The 27,866-nt window shown below is 48.6% G+C and overlaps 1 protein-coding gene across 1 annotated transcript; it reads right to left on the reverse strand.

Moving 5' to 3' along the window:
• Positions 1 to 802: 802 nt before the first annotated feature.
• Positions 803 to 18,992, reverse strand: LOC135536092 (COP9 signalosome complex subunit 1-like). The gene is made up of 12 exons (XM_064962479.1): positions 18,809 to 18,992; positions 18,526 to 18,690; positions 15,859 to 15,994; positions 15,281 to 15,358; positions 14,966 to 15,026; positions 11,910 to 11,995; positions 11,525 to 11,619; positions 10,365 to 10,470; positions 7,954 to 8,034; positions 6,523 to 6,660; positions 4,296 to 4,430; positions 803 to 1,491 (listed from the first exon to the last, which is right to left on the reverse strand). The coding sequence occupies exons 1-12, from the start codon at positions 18,886 to 18,888 to the stop codon at positions 1,414 to 1,416; spliced, it is 1,239 nt and encodes a 412-aa protein (XP_064818551.1). The 5' UTR covers positions 18,889 to 18,992; the 3' UTR covers positions 803 to 1,413.
• Between the last annotated feature and the right edge of the window lie 8,874 nt (positions 18,993 to 27,866).

Here is a 27,866-nt window from a genome sequence, read left to right on the forward strand (position 1 = left end):
TCCCAACCCTGGTCATCCAGTATCCTCAACAGTGTTTCCCAACCCTGGTCCTCCAGTATCCCCAACAGTGGTTCCCAACCCTGGTCCTCCAGTATCCCCAACAGTGTTTCCCAACCCTGGTCCTCCAGTATCCCCAAGTGTTTCCCAACCCTGGTCCTCCAGTATGCCCAACAGTGTTTCCCAACCCTGGTCCTCCAGTATCTCAACCGTGTTTCCCAACCCTGGTCCTCCAGTACCTCCAACAGTACCCCCAACCCTGGTCCTCCAGTACCCCCAACAGTACAGATAAATTGTATCCCTGGACAAACACACCTCATTCAACTCATTGAGGACTTGATGATTAGTTGACCAGTTGAATCAGGTGTGCATGTCCAGGGTTACAATGACCTCTGGCAGTCTCTATAGGGTACCACAGGGTTCAATTCTCGGGCCGACCCTTTTCTCCATATATATCAATGATGTCGCTGTTGTAAATGAGAACTTCTTCTCAACTGGCCTACCTGGTGAAATAAAGATGAAATAGACACCTGAAACCCCACCTCTTTAAGGAATACCTAGGATAGGATAAAGTAATCCTTCTCACCCCCCCCCCCCTTAAATGATTTAGATGCACTATTGTAAAGTGGCTGTTCTACTGGATGTCATAAGGTGAATTCACCAATTTGTAAGTCGCTCTGGATAAGAGCGTCTGCCAAATGACTTAAATGTAAATGATGGGGTACTGGTTGGACCAGGGTTGGGGACCACTGCTCCAGATTAACATAATTGTGGTAACTTCATCTAAACACCATCAAAGAAAGAGTCTCATTTAGTATGTATCTTTATTAAAAGCTTGTTCTGTGTCGAGGTTGTGTTTTTCCCTCCCAATGTGTAATCAGTGTTTGTCACCCGGTACAGAGCAAAGTGCATCTCCTTACAAAGAACCAGCCAGCTGGAAGTACCTCGTCTCTTCCAAAACGTTCATTTATTTTAACTTCATGTGTCAGACATCTTATTTTCATTGAGTTTGTTCTTGTCTTCTCTCCCGCCAGGAAAGGCCCTGGTAAAAAGTAGAGCACCATAGGGGACAGGGGGCCGTTTGAGGGGACGCAGGTGGTTTTTTTGCTAACGTTGGGACCATGTCATAGGCTGCTTCTCAAATGACACCATGTGCCCCACTTTTGGCCAGACTCCAGCTTAGCAGTTGTAGCTTTGACTTGACCAAAAGAAGGGCACTACCTGAGAGCTGTTGTGGACAGGCACCCCACACTCCCTCTGTTCATTCAGAGGCACCAGGTATCGTCTGTGTACCAAATGGCACCCTATGCCCTACATAGCGCCCTACTTTTGACCAGGGCCCCATAGGGTAGTGCACTATATAGGGAGCAGAGTGCCAGACACAGCCAGCGATGGTGTCATGACGGGACGTCCCCGTCACATGGTGCTGCTCATCCTGGTTGTTTGGCTGTTGGCTGTTGATAGCTCCCCCTGGTTGCCTTCTCTAGGAGGGGACTGAGGGAGGGAAGGGAGAGAGAGAGGAGAAGAAGAGGGAAGGGAGAAAGAGAGAGAAGTGAACAGATGTAGACTTACCAGTGAAATGTTTAGAGAGGAGAGAGAGAGAGGTGGATAAATTGTCTCCAGGGGCACACAACAGTTGATTTCAAAGGACTGACACGGCACTAAAAAAATACATCACCTGATAAATGAAAAGCTCTGACAACATGTTCCAAATCAAACCACCCGGTGAACTAGCCAAGGTTCTCCATAAATTGAGGGATATAGAGGAAGCAGCTTACTCCCCAGGGGTCCGGTTTCCAAGACATAGATTAAACCTAGTCCTGGAGTGAAGAATCTCCATTGAGAATGCTTCTATTCAGGACTTAATGTGTGTCTGGGGAAGATCCAATCTCAGTAGTCTAGACTGGGGCCGGGTGGTAACAGCTGTAGTCTAGACTGGGGCTGGGTGGTAACAGCTGTAGTCTAGACTGGGGGCCGGGTGGTAACAGCTGTAGTCTAGACTGGGGCCGCGTGGTAACAGCTGTAGTCTAGACTGGGGCCGCGTGGTAACAGCTGTAGTCTAGACTGGGGCCGCGTGGTAACAGCTGTAGTCTAGACTGGGGCCGCGTGGTAACAGCTGTAGTCTAGACTGGGGCCGCGTGGTAACAGCTGTAGTCTAGACTGGGGCCGCGTGGTAACAGCTGTAGTCTAGACTGGGGCCGCGTGGTAACAGCTGTAGTCTAGACTGGGGTCGCGTGGTAACAGCTGTAGTCTAGACTGGGGCCGCGTGGTAACAGCTGTAGTCTAGACTGGGGCCGCGTGGTAACAGCTGTAGTCTAGACTGGGGCCGTGTGGTAACAGCTGTAGTCTAGACTGGGGTAACAGCTGTAGTCTAGACTGGGGCCGGGTGGTAACAGCTGTAGTCTAGACTGGGGCCGGGTGGTAACAGCTGTAGTCTAGACTGGGGCCGCGTGGTAACAGCTGTAGTCTAGACTGGGGCTGGGTGGTAACAGCTGTAGTATAGACTGGGGCCGCGTGGTAACAGCTGTAGTCTAGACTGGGGCCGCGTGGTAACAGCTGTAGTCTAGACTGGGGCCGCGTGGTAACAGCTGTAGTCTAGACTGGGGCCGCGTGGTAACAGCTGTAGTCTAGACTGGGGCCGCGTGGTAACAGCTGTAGTCTAGACTGGGGCCGCGTGGTAACAGCTGTAGTCTAGACTGGGGCCTGTAGCGTGGTAACAGCTGTAGTCTAGACTGGGGCCGCGTGGTAACAGCTGTAGTCTAGACTGGGGCCGCGTGGTAACAGCTGTAGTCTAGACTGGGGCCGCGTGGTAACAGCTGTAGTCTAGACTGGGGCCGGGTGGTAACAGCTGTAGTCTAGACTGGGGCCGGGTGGTAACAGCTGTAGTCTAGACTGGGACCGGGTGGTAACAGCTGTAGTCTAGACTGGGGCCGGGTGGTAACAGCTGTAGTCTAGACTGGGGCCGGGTGGTAACAGCTGTAGTCTAGACTGGGGCCGGGTGGTAACAGCTGTAGTCTAGACTGGGGGGTGGTAACAGCTGTAGTCTAGACTGGGGCCGGGTGGTAACAGCTGTAGTCTAGACTGGGGCCGGGTGGTAACAGCTGTAGTCTAGACTGGGGCCGGGTGGTAACAGCTGTAGTCTAGACTGGGGCCGGGTGGTAACAGCTGTAGTCTAGACTGGGGCCGTGTGGTAACAGCTGTAGGCTAGACTGGGGCCGGGTGGTAACAGCTGTAGTCTAGACTGGGGCCGTGTGGTAACAGCTGTAGTCTAGACTGGGGCCGGGTGGTAACAGCTGTAGTCTAGACTGGGGCCGTGTGGTAACAGCTGTAGTCTAGACTGGGGCCGTGTGGTAACAGCTGTAGTCTAGACTGGGGACTGGGGTAACAGCTGTAGTCTAGACTGGGGTAACAGCGTGTGGTAACAGCTGTAGTCTAGACTGGGGGCCGGGTGGTAACAGCTGTAGTCTAGACTGGGGTAACAGCTGTAGTCTAGACTGGGGCCGTGTGGTAACAGCTGTAGTCTAGACTGGGGCCGTGTGGTAACAGCTGTAGTCTAGACTGGGGGCCGGGTGGTAACAGCTGTAGTCTAGACTGGGGCCGGGTGGTAACAGCTGTAGTCTAGACTGGGGCCGGGTGGTAACAGCTGTAGTCTAGACTGGGGCCGTGTGGTAACAGCTGTAGTCTAGACTGGGGCCGGGTGGTAACAGCTGTAGTCTAGACTGGGGCCGGGTGGTAACAGCTGTAGTCTAGACTGGGGCCGGGTGGTAACAGCTGTAGTCTAGACTGGGGTAACAGCTGTAGTCTAGACTGGGGCCGGTGGTAACAGCTGTAGTCTAGACTGGGGCCGGGTGGTAACAGCTGTAGTCTAGACTGGGGCCGGGTGGTAACAGCTGTAGTCTAGACTGGGGCCGGGTGGTAACAGCTGTAGTCTAGACTGGGGCCGGGTGGTAACAGCTGTAGTCTAGACTGGGGCCGGGTGGTAACAGCTGTAGTCTAGACTGGGGCCGGGTGGTAACAGCTGTAGTCTAGACTGGGGCAGGGTGGTAGACAGCTGTAGCTCTAGACTGGGGCCGGGTGGTAACAGCTGTAGTCTAGACTGGGGTAACAGCTGTAGTCTAGACTGGGACCGGGTGGTAACAGCTGTAGTCTAGACTGGGGGCCGTGTGGTAACAGCTGTAGTCTAGACTGGGGGCCGTGTGGTAACAGCTGTAGTCTAGACTGGGGCCGGGTGGTAACAGCTGTAGTCTAGACTGGGGGCCGGGTGGTAACAGCTGTAGCGAACACCAAGCTGTAGTCACCTTGACGTGTATCTGGTTGCGCAGCACAGCAGCTCTGAGGATCGTGGCTTTGGATCGTCTCTGGAACTCCTTGCCCATGTGGACAGACTTCTCAAACGTATGGCCCCTCTGGTCCACGTCCCTCGCATACAGGATCTGACATCACACATACAGGAAACAGGAAGTTACTCATACGGGAACTGGGGAGAGATTGGTGTATACCTGTAGTGACAGTTGATGTGTAGAGAGACTGGTCTACGGCTAGTGTGTGACCTTGCTGTGTGAGTCTATACGTGTGTGTGTGACCTTGCTGTGAGAGTCTATACGTGTGTGTGTTACCTTGCTGTGAGTCTATACGTGTGTGTGTGACCTTGCTGTGAGTCTATACGTGTGTGTGTGTGACCTTGCTGTGTGAGTCTATACGTGTGTGTGTGTGTTACCTTGCTGTGTGAGTCTATACGTGTGCGTGTTACCTTGCTGTGTGAGTCTATACGTGTTTGCGTGTTACCTTGCTGTGTGAGTCTATACGTGTTTGTGTGTTACCTTGCTGTGAGAGTCTATACGTGTGTGTGACCTTGCTGTGAGAGTCTATACGTGTGTGTGACCTTGCTGTGAGTCTATACGTGTGTGTGTGTGTTACCTTGCTGTGTGAGTCTATACGTGTGCGTGTTACCTTGCTGTGTGAGTCTATACGTGTTTGCGTGTTACCTTGCTGTGTGAGTCTATACGTGTTTGTGTGTTACCTTGCTGTGAGTCTATACGTGTGTGTGACCTTGCTGTGAGAGTCTATACGTGTGTGTGTGTTACCTTGCTGTGTGAGTCTATACGTGTGTGTGTTACCTTGCTGTGTGAGTCTATACGTGTGTGTGTTACCTTGCTGTGTGAGTCTATACGTATGTGTGTGTGTGTTACCTTGCAGTGTGAGTCTATACGTGTGTGTGTTACCTTGCAGTGTGAGTCTATACGTGTGTGTGTGTTACCTTGCTGTGTGAGTCTATACGTTCGTGTGTTACCTTGCTGTGAGAGTCTATACGTGTGTGTGTGTTACCTTGCTGTGAGAGTCTATACGTGTGTGTGTGTTACCTTGCTGTGAGAGTCTATACGTGTGTGTGACCTTGCTGTGAGTCTATACGTGTGTGTGTGTGTTACCTTGCTGTGTGAGTCTATACGTGTGCGTGTTACCTTGCTGTGTGAGTCTATACGTGTTTGTGTGTTACCTTGCTGTGAGTCTATACGTGTGTGTGACCTTGCTGTGAGAGTCTATACGTGTGTGTGACCTTGCTGTGAGAGTCTATACGTGTGTGTGTGTTACCTTGCTGTGTGAGTCTATACGTGTGTGTGTTACCTTGCTGTGTGAGTCTATACGTGTGTGTGTTACCTTGCTGTGTGAGTCTATACGTATGTGTGTGTGTGTTACCTTGCAGTGTGAGTCTATACGTGTGTGTGTTACCTTGCAGTGTGAGTCTATACGTGTGTGTGTGTTACCTTGCTGTGTGAGTCTATACGTTCGTGTGTTACCTTGCTGTGAGAGTCTATACGTGTGTGTGTGTTACCTTGCTGTGAGAGTCTATACGTGTGTGTGTGTTACCTTGCTGTGAGAGTCTATACGTGTGTGTGTGTTACCTTGCTGTGAGAGTCTATACGTGTGTGTGTGTTACCTTGCTGTGTGAGTCTATACGTGTGTGTGTTACCTTGCTGTGTGAGTCTATACGTGTGTGTGTTACCTTGCTGTGTGAGTCTATACGTGTGTGTGTGTTACCTTGCTGTGAGAGTCTATACGTGTGTGTGTGTTACCTTGCTGTGTGAGTCTATACGTTCGTGTGTTACCTTGCTGTGAGAGTCTATACGTTCGTGTGTTACCTTGCTGTGAGAGTCTATACATGTGTGTGTTACCTTGCTGTGTGAGTCTATACGTGTGTGTGTTACCTTGCTGTGTGTGTTACCTTGCTGTGAGAGTCTATACGTGTGTGTGTTAACTTGCTGTGAGAGTCTATACGTGTGTGTGTGTGACCTTGCTGTGAGAGTCTATACGTGTGTGTGTTACCTTGCTGTGAGAGTCTATACGTGTGTGTGTGTGACCTTGCTGTGAGAGTCTATACGTGTGTGTGTGACCTTGCTGTGAGAGTCTATACGTGTGTGTGTTAACTTGCTGTGAGAGTCTATACGTGTGTGTGTGTGACCTTGCTGTGAGAGTCTATACGTGTGTGTGTTACCTTGCTGTGAGAGTCTATACGTGTGTGTGCGTTACCTTGCTGTGAGAGTCTATACGTGCGTTGATCAGTCCCTCCAGTATGAGCTGGGTCAGTTCATCCTCCAGAGATAACACTGTGGTGTTGAAGGACTGGGACATCTTAGTCATGTCTGCAGACACATACGGGCTGAAGTACTGACACACACACACACACACACCGGGTTAACAACTTGGGCTGAAGTACTGACACACACACACACACACACACCGGGTTAACAACCTGGGCTGAAGTACTGACACACACACACACACACACACACACACCGGGTTAACAACTTGGGCTGAAGTACTGACACACACACACACACACACACACACCGGGTTAACAACCTGGGCTGAAGTACTGACACACACACACACACACACACACCGGGTTAACAACTTGGGCTGAAGTACTGACACACACACACACCGGGTTAACAACTTGGGCTGAAGCACTGACACACACACACACACACACCGGGTTAACAACTTGGGCTGAAGTACCGACTCAGGTTAACAACTTGGGCTGAAGTACCGACTCAGGTTAACAACTTGGGCTGAAGTACCGACTCAGGTTAACAACTTGGGCTGAACTACTGACTCAGGTTAACAACTTGGGCTGAAGTACTGACACAGGTTAACAACTTGGGCTGAACTACTGACTCAGGTTAACAACTTGGGCTGAAGTACTGACTCAGGTTAACAACTTGGGCTGAAGTACCGACTCAGGTTAACAACTTGGGCTGAGGTACTGACTCAGGTTAACAACTTGGGCTGAAGTAATGACTCAGGTTAACAACTTGGGCTGAAGTAATGACTCAGGTTAACAACTTGGGCTGAACTACTGACTCAGGTTAACAACTTGGGCTGAAGTACTGACTCAGGTTAACAACTTGGGCTGAAGTACTGACTCAGGTTAACAACTTGGGCTGAAGTACCGACTCAGGTTAACAACTTGGGCTGAAGTACTGACTCAGGTTAACAACTTGGGCTGAAGTACTGACTCAGGTTAACAACTTGGGCTGAAGTACCGACTCAGGTTAACAACTTGGGCTGAAGTACTGACTCAGGTTAACAACTTGGGCTGAACTACTGACTCAGGTTAACAACTTGGGCTGAAGTACTGACTCAGGTTAACAACTTGGGCTGAAGTACTGACTCAGGTTAACAACTTGGGCTGAAGTACCGACTCAGGACTCAGGTTAACAACTTGGGCTGAAGTACTGACTCAGGTTAACAACTTGGGCTGAAGTACTGACTCAGGTTAACAACTTGGGCTGAAGTACTGACTCAGGACACAGGTTAACAACTTGGGCTGAAGTACCGACTCAGGTTAACAACTTGGGCTGAAGTACCGACTCAGGACACGGGTGATGTAGGGATATGAAGGAAAGGAAGCCAGGTGTAAAACACTGTTGTGTTGTCATGGTGCCATGACGGTCTCACCTGTATAAGGGCTCTGTTTCTGATCTGTGTGTACAGTGTTCTAACGTGGGGGGCCAGGTACAGGTCCAATAGAAGGTTATCCTGCAGGAGAGAGAGGAAGAGCATTGGTGTTAGGTGCACATTCAAATCACAGTTGTTTTTGAGCCATGGAGCGGCAAGAAGCCTAGTGGTTAGAGGGGCGGCAGGTAGCCTAGTGGTTAGAGCAGGTAGCCTAGTGGTTAGAGCAGGTAGCCTAGCGGTTAGAGGGGCGGCAGGTAGCCTAGTGGTTAGAGCAGGTAGCCTAGTGGTTAGAGGGGCGGCAGGTAGCCTAGTGGTTAGAGGGGCGGCAGGTAGCCTAGTGGTTAGAGCAGGTAGCCTAGTGGTTAGAGGGGCGGCAGGTAGCCTAGTGGTTAGAGCAGGTAACCTAGTGGTTAGAACAGGTAACCTAGCGGTTAGAGCAGGTAACCTAGCGGTTAGAGGGGCGGCAGGTAGCCTAGTGGTTAGAGCAGGTAGCCTAGCGGTTAGAGGGGCGGCAGGTAGCCTAGTGGTTAGAGCAGGTAGCCTAGTGGTTAGAGCAGGTAGCCTAGTGGTTAGAGGGGCGGCAGGTAGCCTAGTGGTTAGAGCAGGTAACCTAGCGGTTAGAGGGGCGGCAGGTAACCTAGCGGTTAGAGGGGCGGCAGGTAGCCTAGTGGTTAGAGCAGGTAGCCTAGTGGTTAGAGGGGCGGCAGGTAGCCTAGTGTTTAGAGCAGGTAACCTAGCGGTTAGAGGGGCGGCAGGTAGCCTAGCGGTTAGAGGGGCGGCAGGTAGCCTAGTGGTTAGAGCGGCGGCAGGTAGCCTAGCGGTTAGAGGGGCGGCAGGTAGCCTAGCGGTTAGAGCGTTGGGCCAGTAACCAAAAGGTTGCTGGATCGAATCCCCGAGATGACAAGGTAAAAATCTGTCGTTCTGCCCCTGATAAAGGCAGTTAATTAACCCACTGTTCCTAGACCGTCAATGTAAATAAGAATTTGTTATTAACTGACTTGCCTAGTTAAACAATAAAGATTACATTTCAAAAAACAACCGAGACTAATTCAATCAACATTACTGAGTGGCAATATAAAATAGTTTTCCCATTTATATTTAACAGCCAGCTCTGTTTTCTCATTATCATCATCTAGTCAGCCTGTAACTGTCCACATTAAACTGTTTACTTCATTATCATCTAGTCAGCCTGTAACTGTCCATATTAAACTGTTTTCTTCATTATCATCTAGTCAGCCTGTAACTGTCCACATTAAACTGTTTACTTCATTATCATCTAGTCAGCCTGTAACGGTCTACATCAAACTGTTTACTTCATTATCATCTAGTCAGCCTGTAACTGTCCATATTAAACTGTTTACTTCATTATCATCTAGTCAGCCTGTAACTGTCCACATTAAACTGTCCTCTTCATTATCATCTAGTCAGCCTGTAACTGTCCACATTAAACTGTCCTCTTCATTATCATCTAGTCAGCCTGTAACTGTCCATATTAAACTGTTTACTTCATTATCATCTAGTCAGCCTCTAACTGTCCATATTAAACTGTTTACTTCATTATCATCTAGTCAGCCTGTAACTGTCCATATTAAACTGTTTACTTCATTATCATCTAGTCGGCCTGTAACTGTCCACATTAAACTGTTTTCTTCATTATCATCTAGTCAGCCTGTAACTGTCCACTTCATTATCATCTAGTCAGCCTGTAACTGTCCATATTAAACTGTTTACTTCATTATCATCTAGTCAGCCTGTAACTGTCCACATTAAACTGTCCTCTTCATTATCATCTAGTCAGCCTGTAACTGTCCATATTAAACTGTTTACTTCATTATCATCTAGTCAGCCTGTAACTGTCCATATTAAACTGTTTACTTCATTATCATCTAGTCAGCCTGTAACTGTCCATATTAAACTGTTTACTTCATTATCATCTAGTCGGCCTGTAACTGTCCACATTAAACTGTTTTCTTCATTATCATCTAGTCAGCCTGTAACTGTCCACATTAAACTGTTTACTTCATTATCGTCTAGTCGGCCTGTAACTGTCCACATTAAACTGTTTACTTCATTATCGTCTAGTCGGCCTGTAACTGTCCACATTAAACTGTTTACTTCATTATCGTCTAGTCGGCCTGTAACTGTCCACATTAAACTGTCCTCTTCATTATCATCTAGTCAGCCTGTAACTGTCCATATTAAACTGTTTACTTCATTATCATCTAGTCAGCCTGTAACTGTCCATATTAAACTGTTTACTTCATTATCATCTAGTCAGCTTGTAACTGTCCACATTAAACTGTCCTCTTCATTATCATCTAGTCAGCCTGTAACTGTCCACATTAAACTGTTTTCTTCATTATCATCTAGTCAGCCTGTAACTCTCCATATTAAACTGTTTTCTTCCTTACCTTCATCTCATCCAGTAGTTTCAGACAGGATGCGTACTTTGATTCGTAAAACTTGAAGATTATGTCACGCACCTGGGGCTCCAACTCTAAAAACAACTTAAAGGAGCTGGAGAGAGAAGAGGCAGGGAGAAAGAGAGAGAGGCAGGGAGAAAGAGAGAAGAGACAGGGAGAAAGAGAGAGAGAGAGGGAGAAAGAGAAGAGGCAGGGAGAAAGAGAGAGAGAGAGGGAGAAAGAGAGAGAGGCAGGGAGAAAGAGAGAGAGAGGCAGGAGAAGAGAGAGAGAGGGAGAAAGAGAAGAGGCAGGGAGAAAGAGAGAGAGAGAGGGAGAAAGAGAGAGAGAGAGGGAGAAAGAGAAGAGGCAGGGGGAGAAGAGGAGAGAGAGAGGGAGAAAGAGAAGAGACAGGGAGAAAGAGAGAAGAGACAGAGGGAGAAGAGAGAGAGAGGCAGGGAGAAAGAGAGAGAGAGGGAGAAAGAGAAGAGGCAGGGAGAAGAGAGAGAGAGGGAAAGAGAGAAGAGACAGGGAGAAAAGAGAGAGAGAGGGAGAAAGAGAAGAGGCAGGGAGAAAGAGAGAGAGAGGGAGGAAAGAGAGAGAGAGGGAGAAAGAGAAGAGGCAGGGAGAAAGAGAGAGAGAGAGGGAGAAAGAGAGAGAGAGAGGGAGAAAGAGAAGAGGCAGGGAGAAAGAGAGAGAGAAAGAGAAGAGACAGGGAGAAAGAGAGAAGAGACAGGGAGAAAGAGAGAGAGGCAGGGAGAAAGAGAGAGAGAGGGAGAAAGAGAAGAGGCAGGGAGAAAGAGAGAGAGAGAGAGAAAGAGAGAAGAGACAGGGAGAAAGAGAGAGAGAGAGGGAGAAAGAGAGAGAGAGAGAGAGGGAGAAAGAGAGAAGAGACAGGGAGAAAGAGAGAGAGAGAGGGAGAAAGAGAGAGAGGCAGGGAGAAAGAGAGAAGAGACAGGGAGAAAGAGAGAGGCAGGGAGAAAGAGAGGGAAAAGAGGGGCTGACATTTCAATATGTACTGAAATCTGTCATCACCCAACAAGCTGTTCCTCTCCATAACAGTTCTCATCATTCCACTTGATGGACAGAACAATGAAGCTCTTCAATTAACAAGAGTTAGCATTTACCTGAAGTGTACTTCTTAGGAGGGGACGACTAAGTGTGGAGCCTACCTGCTTGAGATGATGTTCTTCTGTAGTTCCTGTCTGTCGAAGGTGGCCAGGGCACACATCCCTCCATACACCGCGACATTACTGGGGGACAGGAGCTGGGGAGGGGGTCCTCAACAGGTTACAACTCCTCAATCCTAGAACACTCCATGTACACAGCAACATCATGGCTCAGACCACATATGGTGGAGTTGGGGGCAGGTGAGTTGGGGGCAGGTGAGTTGGGGGCAGGGTCTGGTGAGTTGGGGGGCGGGGTCTGGTGAGTTGGGGGGCGGGGTCTGGTGAGTTGGGGGGCAGGGTCTGGTGAGTTGGGGGGCGGGGTCTGGTGAGTTGGGGGTGGGGTCAAGTGAGTCGGGGTCAGAGATAAGGGGATATATTGATATCTGACCTCTGGGAAGTCGCAGTGGTCAAATGAAGCCTGGAGGAAGCACTTAGCGGCCGGTTTGTACTTTCTAGAGGCCAGCTCTGCCAAACCTGGAGGGGGTGGGGTCAAGAGAAACATTTGAAAGTGCAACTCAAAATTTAAAAATAGGTTTTATTACCTATTATGACCTAAGACTTCAGTGGTCCTAACAGTACAGTATAATGTCTTAGCTGTAGACTTCAGTGGTCCTCCTAACAGTATAATGTCTTAGCTGTAGACTTCAGTGGTCCTCCTAACAGTATAATGTCTTAGCTGTAGACCTCAGTGGTCCTAACAGTACAGTATAATGTCTTAGCTGCAGACTTCAGTGGTCCTCCTAACAGTACAGTATAATGTCTTAGCTGTAGACCTCAGTGGTCCTCCTAACAGTACAGTATAATGTCTTAGCTGTAGACCTCAGTGGTCCTCCTAACAGTATAATGTCTTAGCTGTAGACCTCAGTGGTCCTCCTAACAGTATAATGTCTTAGCTGCAGACCTCAGTGGTCCTCCTAACAGTATAATGTCTTAGCTGTAGACTTCAGTGGTCCTCCTAACAGTATAATGTCTTAGCTGTAGACATCAGTGGTCCTCCTAACAGTATAATGTCTTAGCTGTAGACCTCAGTGGTCCTCCTAACAGTATAATGTCTTAGCTGCAGACCTCAGTGGTCCTCCTAACAGTACAGTATAATGTCTTAGCTGTAGACCTCAGTGGTCCTCCTAACAGTATAATGTCTTAGCTGTAGACCTCAGTGGTCCTCCTAACAGTATAATGTCTTAGCTGCAGACCTCAGTGGTCCTCCTAACAGTACAGTATAATGTCTTAGCTGTAGACCTCAGTGGTCCTCCTAACAGTATAATGTCTTAGCTGTAGACTTCAGTGGTCCTCCTAACAGTATAATGTCTTAGCTGTAGACATCAGTGGTCCTCCTAACAGTATAATGTCTTAGCTGTAGACCTCAGTGGTCCTCCTAACAGTATAATGTCTTAGCTGTAGACTTCAGTGGTCCTCCTAACAGTATAATGTCTTAGCTGTAGACTTCAGTGGTCCTAACAGTACAGTACAATGTCTTAGCTGTAGACTTCAGTGGTCCTCCTAACAGTATAATGTCTTAGCTGTAGACCTCAGTGGTCCTCCTAGCAGTATAATGTCTTAGCTGTAGACTTCAGTGGTCCTCCTAACAGTATAATGTCTTAGCTGTAGACCTCAGTGGTCCTCCTAACAGTACAGTATAATGTCTTAGCTGTAGACTTCAGTGGTCCTCCTAACAATACAGTATAATGTCTTAGCTGTAGACTTCAGTGGTCCTCCTAACAGTATAATGTCTTAGCTGTAGACTTCAGTGGTCCTCCTAACAATACAGTATAATGTCTTAGCTGTAGACTTCAGTGGTCCTCCTAACAGTATAATGTCTTAGCTGTAGACCTCAGTGGTCCTCCTAACAGTACAGTATAATGTCTTAGCTGTAGACCTCAGTGGTCCTCCTAACAGTATAATGTCTTAGCTGTAGACTTCAGTGGTCCTCCTAACAGTATAATGTCTTAGCTGTAGACCTCAGTGGTCCTCCTAACAGTATAATGTCTTAGCTGCAGACCTCAGTGGTCCTCCTAACAGTACAGTATAATGTCTTAGCTGTAGACCTCAGTGGTCCTCCTAACAGTATAATGTCTTAGCTGCAGACCTCAGTGGTCCTCCTAACAGTATAATGTCTTAGCTGTAGACTTCAGTGGTCCTCCTAACAGTATAATGTCTTAGCTGTAGACCTCAGTGGTCCTCCTAACAGTATAATGTCTTAGCTGTAGACTTCAGTGGTCCTCCTAACAGTATAATGTCTTAGCTGTAGACATCAGTGGTCCTCCTAACAGTATAATGTCTTAGCTGTAGACCTCAGTGGTCCTCCTAACAGTATAATGTCTTAGCTGCAGACCTCAGTGGTCCTCCTAACAGTATAATATCTTAGCTGCAGACTTCAGTGGTCCTCCTAACAGTATAATGTCTTAGCTGTAGATCTCAGTGGTCCTCCTAACAGTATAATGTCTTAGCTGTAGATCTCAGTGGTCCTCCTAACAGTATAATGTCTTAGCTGTAGATCTCAGTGGTCCTCCTAACAGTATAATGTCTTAGCTGTAGATCTCAGTGGTCCTCCTAACAGTATAATGTCTTAGCTGTAGATCTCAGTGGTCCTCCTAACAGTATAATGTCTTAGCTGTAGATCTCAGTGGTCCTCCTAACAGTATAATGTCTTAGCTGTAGACTTCAGTGGTCCTCCTAACAGTATAATGTCTTAGCTGCAGACCTCAGTGGTCCTCCTAACAGTATAATGTCTTAGCTGTAGACCTCAGTGGTCCTCCTAGCAGTACAGTATAATGTCTTAGCTGCAGACCTCAGTGGTCCTCCTAGCAGTACAGTATAATGTCTTAGCTGCAGACTTCAGTGGTCCTCCTAACAGTATAATGTCTTAGCTGCAGACTTCAGTGGTCCTCCTAACAGTATAATGTCTTAGCTGCAGACCTCAGTGGTCCTCCTAACAGTATAATGTCTTAGCTGTAGACTTCAGTGGTCCTCCTAACAGTATAATGTCTTAGCTGTAGACTTCAGTGGTCCTCCTAACAGTATAATGTCTTAGCTGTAGACTTCAGTGGTCCTCCTAACAGTATAATGTCTTAGCTGTAGACTTCAGTGGTCCTCCTAACAGTATAATGTCTTAGCTGTAGACTTCAGTGGTCCTCCTAACAGTATAATGTCTTAGCTGTAGACTTCAGTGGTCCTCCTAACAGTACAGTATAATGTCTTAGCTGTAGACTTCAGTGGTCCTCCTAACAGTATAATGTCTTAGCTGTAGACTTCAGTGGTCCTCCTAACAGTATAATGTCTTAGCTGTAGACTTCAGTGGTCCTCCTAACAGTACAGTATAATGTCTTAGCTGTAGACTTCAGTGGTCCTCCTAACAGTATAATGTCTTAGCTGCAGACTTCAGTGGTCCTCCTAGCAGTACAGTATAATGACATCAGTGGTCCTCCTAACAGTGTAATGTCTTACCCGCAGCACATTTTAGTTTGGTGAGGACAGATTGGTTCTGACTGTCTCTCTCTCCTCGTTGCTAGAAGAACAAGCAAGCGGGAGGTAAGTCAGTGATTTTCTCTCAGTGTGAAGGCTATATTAGAGTCTACTATACACACACACACACACACACACACACACACACACACACACACACACACACACACACACACACACAACAATTTAAAAAGGAGAACATCTATTGAACAAATTTTCATACTGCTTGATTTGACAAGTTTCTCTCACTAGGAAGGTACGATGGAAAGGTCATATTTCATGTCATTCAGTACTAACCTCAGCAATCTCTGGAGTGGATTCTGCCTTGCTGACGTAGCTAAGTACATGGGACCAGTTCTGGAGGTAAACGCTAACCTAGCGAGAGAGAAATACACAGAGAGAGACAGACAGAGGAGAGAAAAGGTTTGAGAAACGTTCCAAGGATGTTAGGTCAAGACAAGCCACGTTTATAGACTTGACCAAGTGAAGACACAACTTGATGATAAAAGTTGACATGAACATTCATAAACATTCATTTCGGAGGCACTGTGTTGATGATGTCATAGTACCTTGACGTTCAGACACATGTTGATGATGTCATAGTACCTTGATGACATTCAGACACATGTTGATGATGTCATAGTACCTTGATGACATTCAGACATGTTGATGATGTCATAGTACCTTGATGACATTCAGACATGTTGATGATGTCATAGTACCTTGACGTTCAGACATGTTGATGATGTCATAGTACCTTGATGACATTCAGACACATGTTGATGATGTCATAGTACCTTGATGACATTCAGACATGTTGATGATGTCATAGTACCTTGATGACGTTCAGACACATGTTGATGATGTCATAGTACCTTGATGACGTTCAGACACATGTTGATGACATGCTTGGCACTAGTGCAGTAGTCTCGGGCTCGGCTGTAACACTTCAGGGCGTTGCTGAGATCTCCACAGTCTAAATAGTGGTCCCCAAGGTCATCATGACCCCGCCTGAACAGACAGAGAGGGAAGGGAGAGGAGAGAGAGAAGGAGGAGAGAGGGGGAGGAGAGAGGGAGGAGAGAGAGGGGGAGGAAGAGAGAGAAGGGAGAACTTGTTGAGTAGTAGACTGGTTCCATTTGGGTTTTGAGGCCCTTCCTCCCCCCTACCACATCACTGGCTGTGTCCACATCCTACAGCCTTATCCCAAAGTGTGCACTTGTCTTGCACATTTTTATTTTTTTATTTCACCTTAATTTAACCAGGTAGGCCAGCTGAGAACAAGTTCTCATTTACAACTGCGACCTGACAAAGATAAAGCAAAGCAATTGGACACATACAACAACAGAGTTACACATGGAATAAACAAAACATAGTCAATAATACAGTAGAACAAAAGAAAACTAAAAGTCTATATACAGTGAGTGTAAATGAGGTAAGATAAGGGAGTTAAGGCAATAAATAGGTCATGATGGCAAAGTAATTACAATATAGCAATTAAACACTGGAATGGTAGATGTGCAGAAGATGAATGTGCAAGTAGAGATACTGGGGTGCAAAGGAGCAAGATAAATAAATAAATACAGTATGGGGATGAGGTAGGTGGGCTGTTTACAGATGGGCTATGTACAGGTGCAGTGATCTGTGAGCTGCTCTGACAGCTGGTGCTTAAAGCTAGTGAGGGAGATGTGAGTCTCCAGCTTCAGAGATGTTTGCAGTTGGTTCCAGTCACGGGCAGCAGAGAACCGGAAGGAAAGACGACGCTCCCTCTCATGGAGCTGAAATCGAGGTTCTAGCCATGCATGATGTCCGAGTTCCATCTCCACTGCTTGTGACACACATGTAACAGTCGAGTTCCATCTCCACTGCTTGTGACACACATGTAACAGTCGAGTTCCATCTCCACTGCTTGTGACACACATGTAACACAGTCGAGTTCCATCTCCACTGCTTGTGACACACATGTAACAGTCGAGTTCCATCTTCTCTGCTTGTGACACATGTAACAGTCGAGTTCCATCTCCACAGCTTGTGACACACATGTAACAGTCGAGTTCCATCTCCACTGCTTGTGACACACATGTAACACAGTCGAGTTCCATCTCCACTGCTTGTGACACATGTAACAGTCGAGTTCCATCTCCACTGCTTGTGAACATTGTAACAGTCGAGTTCCATCTCCACTGCTTGTGAACATTGTAACAGTCGAGTTCCATCTCCACTGCTTGTGACACACATGTAACAGTCGAGTTCCATCTCCACTGCTTGTGACACACATGTAACACAGTCGAGTTCCATCTCCACTGCTTGTGACACATGTAACAGTCGAGTTCCATCTCCACAGCTTGTGACACATGTAACAGTCGAGTTCCATCTCCACTGCTTGTGGCACACATGTAACAGTCGAGTTCCATCTCCACTGCTTGTGACACACATGTAACAGTCGAGTTCCATCTCCACAGCTTGTGACACACATGTAACAGTCGAGTTCCATCTCCACTGCTTGTGACATGTAACAGTCGAGTTCCATCTCCACTGCTTGTAACACACATGTAACAGTCGAGTTCCATCTCCACTGCTTGTGACACACATGTAACACACATGTAACACAGTCGAGTTCCATCTCCACTGCTTGTGACATGTAACAGTCGAGTTCCATCTCCACTGCTTGTGACACACATGTAACAGTCGAGTTCCATCTCCACTGCTTGTGACACATGTAACAGTCGAGTTCCATCTCCACTGCTTGTGACACACATGTAACAGTCGAGTTCCATCTCCACAGCTTGTGACACACATGTAACAGTCGAGTTCCATCTCCACTGCTTGTGACATGTAACAGTCGAGTTCCATCTCCACTGCTTGTAACACACATGTAACAGTCGAGTTCCATCTCCACTGCTTGTGACACACATGTAACACACATGTAACACAGTCGAGTTCCATCTCCACTGCTTGTGACACACATGTAACAGTCGAGTTCCATCTCCACAGTTTGTGACACATGTAACAGTCGAGTTCCATCTCCACTGCTTGTGACACACATGTAACAGTCGAGTTCCATCTCCACAGCTTGTGACACATGTAACAGTCGAGTTCCATCTCCACTGCTTGTGACACACATGTAACAGTCGAGTTCCATCTCCACTGCTTGTGACACACATGTAACACAGTCGAGTTCCATCTCCACTGCTTGTGACCCATGTAACACCGTCGAGTTCCATCTCCACTGCTTGTGACCCACATGTAACAGTCGAGTTCCATCTCCACTGCTTGTGACACATGTAACAGGCGAGTTCCATCTCCACTGCTTGTGACACACATGTAACAGTCGAGTTCCATCTCTACTGCTTGTGACACACATGTAACAGTCGAGTTCCATCTCCACTGCTTGTGACACACATGTAACAGTCGAGTTCCATCTCCACTGCTTGTGACAGACATGTAACAGTCGAGTTCCATCTCCACTGCTTGTGACACACATGTAACACAGTGAAAACAATGGCTACTTGAGACCCCCCCCCCTCCCCCCGTAGCTAGTTACCTGATGCTCTCTTTGATGGAGTTTCCCTTGTAGTTCTTGAGGTCAGTGTCCAGCTTCTCCAGTTTGAGAAGGGCCTTTTTCCTGGTGCTCTCTGCCCAGGATGTGTCCAGGAGAGGGGCCTCCGCCGGCCCATCAGGCACCGCGTCAGGGACACCCTGCGCCTGTCTGGGAATAGACAAGAGATGTTAGGGTCGTATGCACACATGCGGGATCTCTCACACACACACACTTTTGTACCTTATATAGGCTCCACTTCACTCTCACACACACTCTTTCTCCTCACCGCTTGGCGTCGGTGAGTCTGCGGTGGATCTCCTCGTACACGTCTACGTTGAAGGTCCTCTGGACGAAGGACAGGGCCATCTTCAGGGCCTCGGCGCGGAGCTGGGGACAATGTTGTGCTATGAACTGCAGTCTCTCAATACGCGTCAGACCGCTGTAGCTGGACGCAAACTGCTCCAGGTCCTAGAGAGGGAGACCAGGAGAGATGAAAGACAGGGAGACCAGGAGAGATGAAAGACAGGGAGACCAGGAGAGATGAAAGACAGGGAGACCAGGAGAGATGAAAGACAGGGAGACCAGGAGAGATGAAAGACAGGAAGACCAGGAGAGATGAAAGACAGGGAGACCAGGAGAGATGAAAGACAGGGAGACCAGGAGAGATGAAAGACAGGGAGACCAGGACAGATGAAAGAGAGAGAGACCAGGAGAGATGAAAGAGAGAGAGACCAGGAGAGATGAAAGAGAGACCAGGACAGATGAAAGAGAGAGACCAGGACAGATGAAAGAGAGAGACCAGGAGAGATGAAAGAGAGAGAGACCAGGACAGATGAAAGAGAGGGAGACCAGGACAGATGAAAGAGAGGGAGACCAGGACAGATGAAAGAGAGGGAGACCAGGACAGATGAAAGACAGGGAGACCAGGACAGATGAAAGACAGGGAGAGAGAGGGAGATTGAGAGAGAGACAGCGAGAGGCAGTGAGACAGGGAGATTGAGAGAGAGACAGCGAGAGGCAGTGAGACAGGGAGATTGAGAGAAAAACAGAGAGAGACAGAGAGCGAGAGAGAAAGAGACAAAACAGTGAAAAGATAACATGATAGGAGTTGACCACCATGTGACAGACTGACTTCATTTAGTTCAGTGTTCAGCATAGAATATAGAAGAAGAACTACAAAGCTAAGGAAGATACAGACAGTAACGTCCCAGTGCTAGGGCTAGCTTAGTGCTATAGTAACGTCCCAGGGCTAGGGCTAGCTTAGTGCTATAGTATCGTACCGGTGCTAGGGCTAGCTTAGTGCTATAGTAACGTCCCAGGGCTAGCTTAGTGCTATAGTAACGTCCCAGTGCTAGCTTAGTGCTATAGTAACGTACCAGTGCTAGGGCTAGCTTAGTGCTATAGTAACGTCCCAGTGCTAGGGCTAGCTTAGTGCTATAGTAACGTCCCAGTGCTAGGGCTAGCTTAGTGCTATAGTAACGTACCAGTGCTAGGGCTAGCTTAGGGCTATAGTAACGTACCAGTGCTAGGGCTAGCTTAGTGCTATAGTAATGTACCAGTGCTAGGGCTAGCTTAGTGCTATATTGTGTGACAAACACGGCTGTAGCTTAAATCGATGGATTTCTATGGGGCTTTTTTTAAATGGGCTAGCTTAGTGTTATAGTAACGTACCAGTGCTAGGGCTAGCTTAGTGCTATAGTAACGCCCCAGTGCTAGGGCTAGCTTAGTGCTATAGTAACGTCCCAGTGCTAGGGCTAGCTTAGTGCTATAGTAACGTACCAGTGCTAGGGCTAGCTTAGTGCTATAGTAACGCCCCAGTGCTAGGGCTAGCTTAGTGCTATAGTAACGCCCCAGTGCTAGGGCTAGCTTAGTGCTATAGTAATGTACCAGTGCTAGCTTAGTGCTATAGTAACGCCCCAGTGCTAGGGCTAGCTTAGTGCTATAGTAACGTCCCAGTGCTAGGGCTAGCTTAGTGCTATAGTAACGTACCAGTGCTAGGGCTAGCTTAGTGCTATAGTAATGTACCAGTGCTAGCTTAGTGCTATAGTAATGTACCAGTGCTAGGGCTAGCTTAGTGCTATAGTAATGTACCAGTGCTAGGGCTAGCTTAGTGCTATAGTAACGTACCGGTGCTAGGGCTAGCTTAGTGCTATAGCAACGTACCAGTGCTAGGGCTAGCTTAGTGCTATAGTAATGTACCAGTGCTAGGGCTAGCTTAGTGCTATAGTGATGTACCAGTGCTAGGGCTAGCTTAGTGCTATAGTAATGTACCAGTGCTAGGGCTAGCTTAGTGCTATAGTAATGTACCAGTGCTAGGGCTAGCTTAGTGCTATAGTAATGTATCAGTGCTAGGGCTAGCTTAGTGCTATAGTAATGTACCAGTGCTAGGACTAGATAAGTGCTATAGTAATGTACCAGTGCTAGGGCTAGCTTAGTGCTATAGTAATGTACTAGTGCTAGGGCTAGCTTAGTGCTATATTAACATACCAGTGTGGGTTTTCACCACATAGTTGGTGTCTGGAGCATTCTGCTGGTCTTCCTGGGGGTCAGCATCGATCTGCACGGCTCAACAGCCCCTGGAGAGAGAGAAGATGAGATGGAGAAAGAGCGAGCGGGGGAGATGGAGAGAGAGAGCGGGGGGAGATGGAGAGAGAGAGCGAGGGAGATGGAGAGAGAGAGAGCGGGGAGATGGAGAGAGAGCGGGGAGATGGAGAGAGAGAGAGAGGGGGAGATGGGAGAGAGAGAGAGCGGGGAGATGGAGAGAGAGAGAGAGTGAGGGGAGATGGAGAGAGAGAGAGAGCGGGGGAGATGGAGAGAGAGAGCGGGGAGATGGAGAGAGAGAGAGCGGGGGAGATGGAGAGAGAGGGAGCGGGGGAGATGGAGAGAGAGGGAGCGGGGGAGATGGAGAGAGAGAGAGAGCGGGGGAGATGGAGAGAGAGAGAGCGGGGGAGATGGAGAGAGAGGGAGCGGGGGAGATGGAGAGAGAGGGAGCCGGGGGAGATGGAGAGAGAGGGAGTGTGGGAGATGGAGAGAGAGAGAGCGGGGGAGATGGAGAGAGAGAGGGATGGAAGGGAGGGGGAGAGAGAAGGTGAGATGGAGAGGGAGCGGGGGAGATGGAGAGAGAGGGATGGAAGGGAGGGGGAGAGAGAAGGTGAGATGGAGATGGAGAGAGAGAGGGATGGAAGGGAGGGGGAGAGAGAAGGTGAGATGGAGAGAGAGCGGGGGAGATGGAGAGAGAGAGAGAGCGAGGGAGATGGAGAGAGAGAGAGCGGGAGATGGAGAGAGAGAGAGCGGGGGAGATGGAGAGAGAGAGGGATGGAAGGGAGGGGAGAGAGAAGGTGAGATGGAGAGAGAGCGGGGGAGATGGAGAGAGAGAGAGAGCGAGGGAGATGGAGAGAGAGAGAGCGGGGGGGAGATGGAGAGAGAGAGAGCGTGGGGGAGATGGAGAGAGAGAGGTGGGGGGAGATGGAGAGAGAGGGAGCGGGGGGAGATGGAGAGAGAGGGAGCGGGGAGATGGAGAGAGAGGGAGCGGGGAGATGGGAGAGAGAGAGAGCGGGGGAGATGGAGAGATTAGGGCTAGCGTGGGAGATGGAGATTAGATGGATTATTACGGGGAGGGATTATTATTAGTTTATTATTATTATGGATATTATATAAGCGGGGGAGATGGATTATATTATTATTAGGGAGCGGGGGATTATGGATTATTATTATTATCGGGGAGATGGATTAGATTAGAGCGGGGGGAGATTATTATTATTATTAGCCCGGGGGGATTATTATTATTATTTATTATTATTAGCGGGGAGATGGATTATTATTATTATTATGGGAGATTAATTATTATTATTATATATAGCGATATTAGCGGGGAGATTATTATTATTATTATTATTATAGATATTATTATTATGGAGAGATATTATTATTATTATATTATTATTATTATTATTATTATTATTATTATTATTATTATTATTATTATTATTATTATTATATATTATTATTATATTATTATTATTATTATTATTATTATTATTATTATTATTATTATTATTATTATTATTATTATTATTATATTATATTATTATTATTATTATTATTATTATTATTATTATTATTATTATTATTATTATTATTATTATAATATTATTATTATTATTATTATTATTATTATTATTATTATTATTATTATTATTATTATTGGGAGATGGAGATTAGAGGGAGCGGGGGGAGATGGATTAGAGATTATTAGGGGGAGATGGAGCGGGGATTATTTAGGGAGCGTGGGGAGATGGAGAGAGAGAGGGATGGAAGGAGGGGGGGAGAGAGAAGGTGAGATGGAGAGAGAGGGAGCGGGGAGATGGAGAGAGAGGGAGCGTGGGAGATGGGAGAGAGAGAGGGATGGAAGGGGAGGGGGAGAGAGAAGGTGAGATGGAGAGGGAGCGGGGGAGATGGAGAGAGAGAGGGATGGAAGGGAGGGGAGAGAAGGTGAGATGGAGAGGGAGCGAGCGGGGGAGATGGAGAGAGAGAGAGAGCGGGGGAGATGGAGAGAGAGGCGGGGGAGATGGAGAGAGAGAGAGCGGGGGAGATGGAGAGAGAGAGAGCGGGGGAGATGGAGAGAGAGAGGGAGCGGGGGAGATGAGAGAGAGGGAGCGGGAGATGGGAGAGAGAGGGAGCGGGGAGATGGAGAGAGAGGGAGCGTGGGAGAGAGAGAGAGAGCGTGGGAGATGGAGAGAGAGAGAGCGGGGGAGATGGAGAGAGAGAGAGCGGGGAGATGGAGGAGAGAGAGGGATGGAAGGGAGGGGAGAGAGAAGGTGAGATGGAGAGGAGCGGGGGAGATGGAGAGAGAGAGGGATGGAAGGGAGGGAGAGAGAAGGTGAGATGGAGAGGGAGCGGGGGAGATGGAGAGAGAGAGGGATGGAATGGAGGGGGAGAGAGAAGGTGAGATGGAGAGGGAGCGAGCGGGGGAGATGGAGAGAGAGAGGGATGGAAGGGAGGGGGAGAGAGAAGGTGAGATGGAGAGGGAGCGAGCGAGGGAGAGAGAGAGAGAGAATTTTAGAGATTAAAACCCCCTAAGGTCAATGTCCGGGCACCTACTGAAATCGAATTAGCATTTAAAAAAAGCCCCATAGAAATCCATCCATTACAGCCGTGTTTGACAGACCACGAGACGTCCCAATTGGTATCCGCACAAAATTGTCTGTAGAGTCCGAACAGCCTACAAACGATTGACCCTTCAATGGAAAGATGAGACCCTCACAAACATGACGGTGTTCTCCGTTTTGATCTCTGACCCCGACAAGCTACTTGGGACTCATCTGGAGTCGGTACAACCGATCTGCCAACTGCCTGTAGCGTCTGAACAGTTTGGCCGAGACACTAATATGTGTAAAGGTGAGACTCTCACAAACATGGCGGTGGTTTTGTTCTAGGATGCCCACAGGCATCACAAGACTTATCTGAAGGTCCCCTGGCAACGAAGTTAAACACATTTATGGAAGTATATATGGAGACTGGATTAATAACAAAAATATGGGGTTAAATACATGTAAAAAATATAAAAAACATTTTTATTTAAACTAGGCAAGTCAGTTAAGAACAAATTCTTATGTTCAATGACAGCCTAGGAACAGTGGATTAACTGCCCTGTTCAGGGGTAGAACAACAGATTTTAACCTTGTCAGCTCGGGATTCGATCTTGAAACCTTCCGGTTACTAGTCCAACGCTCTAACCACTAGGCTACCTGATCTTTCTTATAGGTCAGACACTTCAGAACAAACTGCCTTTTGCTCTAACCACTAGGCTACCTGCCGCCCCCCTTGACCACTAGGCTGCCTGCCGCCCCCTAGACCACTAGGCTGCCTGCCGCCCCCTAGACCACTAGGCTGCCTGCCGCCCCTAGACCACTAGGCTGCCTGCCGCCCCTCTAGACCACTAGGCTGCCTGCCGCCCCCAGACCACTAGGCTGCCTGCCGCCCCCCTAGACCACTAGGCTGCCTGCCGCCCCCCTAGACCACTAGGCTGCCTGCCGCCCCCCTAGACCACTAGGCTGCCTGCCGCCCCCTAGACCACTAGGCTGCCTGCCGCCCCCTAGACCACTAGGCTGCCTGCCGCCCCCCTAGACCACTAGGCTGCCTGCCGCCCCCCTAGACCACTAGGCTGCCTGCCGCCCCCCTAGACCACTAGGCTGCCTGCCGCCCCCCTAGACCACTAGGCTGCCTGCCGCCCCCCTAGACCACTAGGCTGCCTGCCGCCCCCCTAGACCACTAGGCTGCCTGCCGCCCCTCTAGACCACTAGGCTGCCTGCCGCACCTCTAGACCACTAGGCTGCCTGCCGCCCCTCTAGACCACTAGGCTGCCTGCCGCCCCTCTAAACCACTAGGCTGCCTGCCGCCCTCTAAACCACTAGGCTGCCTGCCGCCCCTCTAAACCACTAGGCTGCCTGCCGCCCCTCTAACCACTAGGCTACCTGCTCTAACCACTAGGCTACCTGCCGCCCTCTAACCACTAGGCTGCCGCCCCTCTAACCACTAGGCTACCTGCCGCCCCTCTAACCACTAGGCTACCTGCCGCCCCTCTAACCACTAGGCTACCTGCCGCCCCTCTAACCACTAGGCTACCTGCCGCCCCTCTAACCACTAGGCTGCCTGCCGCCCTCTAACCACTAGGCTGCCTGCCGCCCCTCTAACCACTAGGCTGCCTGCCGCCCCTCTAACCACTAGGCTGCCTGCCGCCCTCTAACCACTAGGCTACCTGCCGCCCCTCTAACCACTAGGCTGCCTGCCGCCCTCTAACCACTAGGCTGCCTGCCGCCCCTCTAACCACTAGGCTGCCTGCCGCCCCTCTAACCACTAGGCTGCCTGCCGCCCCTCTAACCACTAGGCTGCCTGCCTCTAACCACTAGGCTGCCTGCCCCTCTAACCACTAGGCTACCTGCCGCCCTCTAACCACTAGGCTGCCTGCCGCCCCTCTAACCACTAGGCTGCCTGCCGCCCCTCTAACCACTAGGCTGCCTGCCGCCCTAATAGCGGCAAGGACAAAAAATTATTTATCAAAAAAACATGTTTGATTTTATTTTATACTTCAAGGGGTCTTAAAATTCCATATGAAATAGCAAAATGATCCTTGGTAACTCCATATATCAGCTTCGCTCTGTCTGCTCTGGTGGTCCTACCTCTGGGAGCAGGGAGCATGCTGAGAGGCTGGAGCTGAGGACATAGTCCCCTGCTGTGAACGGTGACAGCTGATTGGTTCTGCTGCTGCTATGGGAGGTACAGGGAAGCTCTGAGGCCGAGGTCTGGGCCAAGCTCGCCCTACTCTTGTCCCTGTCTCTGGCCATGTCCCTGTCTCTTTCGCTGTCCTCAGCCTGAGCTTGTTCTGCCCCTGCAGAAACCTCTAGCTCTGACACTGAGCTGTCCTGGAGGAGGGAGTGGAGGCGGGAGAGGGGAGATGCAGGGAAGGAAGGGGGGTGGGGGGGTGGAGGGGAGGGCAGAAGAGTGATTTCTGTCCTTGATGACTTAAAGCACTTCGCATGATAAGTCATGTCAGTTCGCTAGCCAGACCTCTGACCACATTATCTGGATGTTATTTGAGGCTGTGTATTAAACTACATGACCAAAAGTATGTGGACACCTGCCCGTCAAACATCTTATTTCATAATCACGAAGCTTAAAATTTTGTTGCTATAACAGTCTCCACTCTTCTGGGAAGGCTTTCCACTAGATGTTGGAACATTGCTGCTATAACAGCCTCCACTCTTCTGGGAAGGCTTTCCACTAGATGTTGGAACATTGCTGCTATAACAGCCTCACTCTTCTGGGAAGGCTTTTAGATGTTGGAACATTGCTGCTATAACAGCCTCCACTCTTCTGGGAAGGCTTTCCACTAGATGATGGAACATTGCTGCTATAACAGCTCCACTCTTCTGGGAAGGCTTTCCACTAGATGATGGAACATTGCTGCTATAACAGCCTCCACTCTTCTGGGAAGGCTTTCCACTAGATGTTGGAACATTGCTGCTATAACAGCCTCCACTCTTCTGGGAAGGCTTTCCACTAGATGTTGGAACATTGCTGCGGGGACTTCCACCCAGCCACAGGAGCATTAGTGAGGTCGGGCTCTGATGTTGGGCGATTAGGTCTGGCTCGCAGTCGGCGTTCCAATTCATCCCAAAGTAATTCGATGGGCTTGAGGTCAGGGCTCTGTGTGGGCTAGTCAAGTTCTTCCACACCGATCGACAAACCATTTCTGTATGGACCTCGGTGGTGCACGGGGGCATTGTCATGCTGAAACAGGAAAGGGCCTTCCCCAAACTGTTGCCACAAAAAATGATCTATACTGTAGCGTAAACATTTCCCTTCACTGTAACTAAGGGCCGAACCATGAAAAACAGCCCCAGACCATTATTCTTTCTCCACCAAACTTTACAGTTGGCACTATGCTTTGGGACAGGTAACATTCTCCTTGCATCCACCAAACCCAGTTGGACTGCCAGAAGGTGAAGCGTGATTCATCACTCCAGAGAACACGTTTCCACTGCTCCAGATTCCAATGGCAGTGAGCTTTACACGACTCAACAAAACAATTTAATGGGTTTCCATGGCCGAGCAGTCGCACACCAAGATCACAATGCTAAGCGTCACCATGGAAACCCATAGATTTTTTGAAAATTTAACCAGGCAAGTCAGTTACGAACAAATTCTTATTTACAATGACAGCCTACCCCAGCCAAACCCGAACGACGCTAGGCCAATTGTGCGCCGCCCTATGGGACTTGACCGGTTGTGATACAGCCTGGAAACAAACCAGGGTCTGTAGTGACACCTCTAGCACCAAGATGCAGCACCTTAGACCGCTGCGCCACTCGAGAGCCCATGAAGCTTCCGACGAACAGTTCTTGTGCTGACGTTGCTTCCAGAGGCAGTTTGGAACTCAGTAGCGCTTCAGTGGTCCCAGTCTGTGAGCTTGTGTGGCCTACCACTTCGCGGCTGAGCCGTTGTTGCTCCTAGACATTTTCACTTCACAATATCAGCACTGACAGTTGACCAGGGCAGCTCTAGCAGGGTAGAAATTTTACAAAATGACGTGTTGGAATAGTGGCATCTCATGACGGTGCCACGTTGAAAGTCACTGAGCTCTTCAGTACGGGCCATTCTACTGCCAATGTTTGTCTATGGAGATTGCATGGATTTTATTTAAAAGAGATTGCATGGCTGTGTGCTCGATTTTATACACGTGTCAGCAACGGGTGTGGCCGAAATAGCAGAATCCACTAATTTGAAGAGGTGTCCACATACTTTAGGTGATGTAGTGTATATTTGTTGCTGTACAAACGAGGTGG

The sequence above is a fragment of the Oncorhynchus masou genome, unplaced genomic scaffold (assembly GCF_036934945.1).
Source record: "Oncorhynchus masou masou isolate Uvic2021 unplaced genomic scaffold, UVic_Omas_1.1 unplaced_scaffold_554, whole genome shotgun sequence".
Classification (NCBI taxonomy): Eukaryota; Metazoa; Chordata; class Actinopteri; order Salmoniformes; family Salmonidae; genus Oncorhynchus; species Oncorhynchus masou.